A 4,666-nucleotide genomic window follows, 5' to 3' on the forward strand; every position below is an offset into this window, starting at 1 on the left:
GTTTGAGGCCTCCTACGACGGCAAGTACGGTGTGGTCAACTACGACGTTGCAGGGCCGCCTGACGGGCGTTTGGTTATTTGCTTCCATGGCCTCAACGGCAGCCGGGGGACATTTGGCGAGCTGCAGAAGACACTGATATGCTATGGCTGCCTCGTGTTGTCCTTCGATTTGTACGGTCATGGTCTCAGCGCTAGCACCAGATTTAAAGGGGATCGGTACTCCCTAGACTTCTTTTGTGATCAGACAGAGGATCTGCTCCAACATCTTGACCTGCAGGACTACCCCCGTTCTTTGGTGGGATTCTCTATGGGGTGCGTCGTCGCAGCGGGTTTTGCACTGCGACGGCCAGAGCTCGTGGAGAAGATGGTGCTGATATCGCCCGCCGGCATGGTCACTGCCAAAGCACGAACCGTCGGCCTAGCACGACGCTGCCGGTGTTGCGTCCCTTGCGCCAATCAGTGTTTGTGCCGTTGCTGCTTCTCCGCCAAGCGTTTCCGAAAAATCGTGAGCGATGCAGGTTTCTCCGACTCAGATGCCTGGAGACCCGGTGATGGCTCAAACCATGTACAACCGAACACTCTTCCACATATTTGTGAAGAGGAAGGCCGCGGACGCTTTCATCGGATCGGTGCTTGGAGTACCTTTGTGGGACGCCGAACCCCTGTACAATGAGCTGGGACAGCTCGCGCTGCCCACCCTTATCATTTGGGGTGGCCGAGACCAGGTCGTCGACGTGGGTACGTCTTCGATGCTGATGCACCACTTCTCCAATGCCCATCTGGTTGTATTTCGCGATGCGCATCACCTGGTGATCAGCGAGAAGGCAGCCGAGGTCAACGCACTTGTTATGACGATGATGCAGTTCCCAAATGCAGTCCCCATTAAGCTTTGGAGTTACTTTTTCCCCATGTCAGGCAAGGGCGAGTATGTTCCGCCCAGCCACCGGCATCCACCGGGATTCACTGCCGCTGCTTTCCACTCGTATATGCACTTCGACCCGCTCTGGACCGTGGAATTCAAAACCAGGTAAACAGTGCTAAACTTTGGTGTGTTTCCTTGGGCAGGCTATCCTGGTCCACACGCATGACATCTCTCAACGACACGCATCCTTCTGCCAGATCGTCAAACACCTCCAAAGGTGCCCGCCGGGGCCACAGATCCAAGTACCCTGTGGACTGGCCTTCGTCAAAAGCCACCTTGACTTCGTCATCAACGTTGATGATCTCGTCCTCAATGGCCGATGAAGCCTCTGTCCACTCGGAGTCCGCCGGCTCAGCATAGAAGGGCGTTGCAAGTCGTTGGAAGTAACGCCGGATTCTGGCCATCCGGTAGAAAGCGTTCATGGCTCCCAGGCAATCCGTCTCTTCCGCTCGCATTTCGAACCATGGCGCAAGCTTCACTGAGGACGAACCTAGAATCTCGGTCTGCCTTGGGTGCGGAACAGCCTGAGCGAAGTAGAGGGTTGGATGCAGAGGGCCCAGCCAGGCATTGCGGAGGTGACCTCTGCGCCATGGCATCTGCAAGGGCTGCCCATGGATGACTCCCCAGTTGGTGAAATGATCACTGATTGAGATGGCAAAGCACAGACGGTCCAGATTGTGAGTTAGTTCCTTGGGAGGCACTAGCAGTTCCCACCAGTTGTAGTATTGGGCGTAGAATCGTACTGGCTCGTAGTGCGAAACGGCCATACGGCGGTACATCTCGCACATTGCCCCTAGCCTTCCCATACTCTCAGGCGTGCGCACAGAAATTCCACACACACAGTTGTCGAGGTACTCAGGCAAGCGTACGGTGACTATGATGAAGGTATGTCGATCTTCGTCCCAGGAGAGTTGTACGAATCGCTTGCTCGAGACGGACACCACAATGCGTTGGCAAGCCAGGTGGGCCTTGGCGCGAGAGTTATTCGACACCAAAGAGAATATGCGTTGCATAGATTTAACGGACGAATTGTAGTTGTTTGACGAAATCACCACAAGCTAAAATACCCCTTCTCCACGTACCATGCTGACGATCTTACCTCAACGCCGCTCTCAGGCGACATTCCCTCCAAGGTACCCGTTGAAGAGTTGCTTGTTGACGACGATGTCGACGACAACGACGACCTGCGTTCCGGGTTAGAGGCGGGCACATTCGAGATATACGAAGCGCTTGATGATGATGAGTTCGACGATTCGGAGACCCTGCGGTGCTCAAGGACAGCCACTTCCGAGCTAGAACTCGAACTTGACGTAGTAAGGGGCTTCGTAATGGGGATACGGGAGTGGTGGTCTCTGCGTGAGCTCGAGCTTGAGCTTGAGCTCGACGAACTTGACGCAACGCGTCCAAGTTTCGGAATTTCAGCGGTTACCGGCACGTGCACGGCAGGAGACGCTGCTTCCTCCATGGGGGGAATTGGAGTAGCGTCAGCTCCTTCTGTCACAGCGACTAGAGCTTGTCCTTCGACGGACACAGAAGTGGTGGTCATCAGGCTGCTGAGGGAAGATTCGGCCGACGTTTGCTTGTTTCGTCGTCGCCTTCGGCAACAGAACAACAGCAGAAGCAAAAGCAGCAGCAGCAGGATAGCAAGTACAATGCCCACGATCGCTCCGACAGTCAGCCCTCCAGGTGATACCGGATCTTGCTCACAGTAGCTTCCATCGCATCCCAGTCCGCCGATATCATCGACGCCTCGCTCGTCATAGCGATCCAACAGCTGGGATGCATCGTTCACGTTGGTGTCCGCGGTTAGATTGCCATCTTTACGAACAAACGTGCGCTTTTCGCCCCACGATTCATTCGCGTTTGTGGAGCCGACACTATCTACAACTCGTTCTTGACGAGCGCCGACACCAGCGGTGGAGGCGATATGTGACAGCTTGATGAGATCTCCGTGGCCATCGAAGCCAAGGCGATGATTGACAACAGAGTCATACTGCGGAACCTCCAGATCCCATAAATCCTCGAGCACAGTGAAACTCTCACCAACCTCGAGTACGGACTTGGAGCCATAGTCCCCAAGATATACTGTGGAGACTGGCGCTGAGCTGCCATCAAGATGCGTCTGCAACTGGTAGTCGCGGAGGGAAAGTGGTCCACCGCTGTAGTTGGTAATCTCTACTGCATTCCTCTTCTCCGTAGAACCAGCAACAACTTGACTGATCAGCACGTTGCCCTTGACGGGAACAGGATTCATGCAATCGCTCTCTAAGCAGCCAAGACCAGACACCTCATCAATGGGATAGACAATCCACTGATCGTTCCTGTCGAACACATCCAGCCAGTCAGTATCGGCCTGGCGGCTACCCGGTTTGCGGCGAAGAGTCACGTCTCGACCCCATGTGGTCCTCAGAGATGCCTTGCCTCCAATACTGTCAACCAAGTCGGTATCTCGGAAGAGCCCGATTAAGTCAGCGCTGCCATCGAAGCCGAGGTCTACCTCGACGAATCGCTCCTTGGGTCGCAACAAGTCGAACCCAGTCTGCAGCAGGGTGTACGACGTCATCGGTGGCAGGGAGCCCGACAGAGGTACCTCAACGCTGTTCACGTCGTCCAACTTTACCTGAACGACATACCCTTCCAATGAATGGTGGGAACTACCGTAGTTGCTCACTTCGATGGCTCGTCTGACCGGAGTCGATCCCTCAACGTATTCGCTGAGAAGCAAGGCGCTCTCGGGGCTAGTTTGAGTACTCTCCTCCGTAGTAACGGTCTCAGTAGATTCAGTGCTGAAGGTCTCGGTAGATTCAGTGCTGAAGGTCTCGGTAGATTCAGTGCTGAAGGTCTCGGTGCTCTCCTCCGTAGAAGTAGCATCGGGCGTAGGAAGCTCGCAGACGCCGCCAGTACATCCAAGTCCATCGACAGTGTCTTCATCGAATCTAGTCCAGTGGGCATCAGCATTGAATGGTTCAGATAATTCAGTATCCCCAGTGGTGTCGTTGATCTTTCTGCGCAGCGTTAGACTATCCCCCCAGAAGTCGGTGGCTCCCAACTGTCCTAGACGATCCATGACGTTTTCCTGGTGGAACAGAGCAATGGCATCATCGCCATTAAAGTCCAAGAGGGCCTCTTGGGAGACCGCAGGTTTAGGGAACGACCAACCAGGCTGAAGCACAGTCACACTCTCCATGGACGGCAAGACAAGGTCCCCAAAATCGACACGGCGATCCGGCTCGTCGCTCCTCTCCATAGTGGCGTCAAGGAAAACTCGAAGGGAGTAGTCGCTGAGATGAACTGGGAACGTGCTGTAGTTACTAACTTCAACAGCTATGGTGCTAGGACTAGATCCCACCACATACTCGCTAATCAGAACATTGCCCAAGGTGACAGGCGGAGCAATGGTGTCAGTGTTGTCCTCTGTTGACGTAGCATCGGTCTCAGTAGATTCAGTGCTGAAGGTCTCAGTAGATTCAGTGCTGAAGGTCTCGGTAGATTCAGTTGTGAAGGTCTCGGTAGATTCAGTGCTGAAGGTCTCGGTGCTCTCCTCCGTAGAAGTAGCATCGGTGCTGACGGTCTCAGTAGATTCAGTGCTGAAGGTCTCGGTAGATTCAGTGCTGAAGGTCTCGGTGCTCTCCTCCGTAGAAGTAGCATCGGTGCTGACGGTCTCAGTAGATTCAGTGCTGAAGGTCTCGGTAGATTCAGTGCTGAAGGTCTCGGTAGATTCAGTGCTGAAGGTCTCGGTGCTCT

General features: G+C 54.4%; 2 protein-coding genes across 3 annotated transcripts; both read right to left on the reverse strand.

Annotated features, from left to right (window-relative positions):
- Positions 1-1,017: 1,017 nt before the first annotated feature.
- KVP17_004305 (uncharacterized protein) lies at positions 1,018-1,935 on the reverse strand (the record flags this gene model as incomplete). Its single annotated transcript, XM_068522371.1, has 1 exon — positions 1,018-1,935. The coding sequence occupies one exon, from the start codon at positions 1,933-1,935 to the stop codon at positions 1,018-1,020; it is 918 nt and encodes a 305-aa protein (XP_068377547.1).
- Positions 1,936-1,970: 35 nt separating this feature from the next.
- On the reverse strand, positions 1,971-4,666 carry KVP17_004306 (uncharacterized protein; the record flags this gene model as incomplete). Of its 2 annotated transcripts, XM_068522373.1 has the most annotated exons (2): positions 2,215-2,274; positions 2,322-4,666. In XM_068522373.1, coding segments are annotated over 2 exons (2,405 nt in total), but the record flags the coding sequence as incomplete, so codon positions are not given. The 2 variants fall into 2 exon arrangements, with proteins under 2 accessions (XP_068377548.1, XP_068377549.1); XM_068522372.1 differs by having other exon boundaries at positions 1,971-4,631.

Source organism: the organism of the source record quoted next, assembly GCF_019968985.1.
Source record: "MAG: Porospora cf. gigantea B chromosome Unknown PgB_NODE_1857_length_4666_cov_144.825, whole genome shotgun sequence".
Lineage (NCBI taxonomy): Eukaryota > Apicomplexa > Conoidasida > Eugregarinorida > Porosporidae > Porospora > Porospora cf. gigantea B.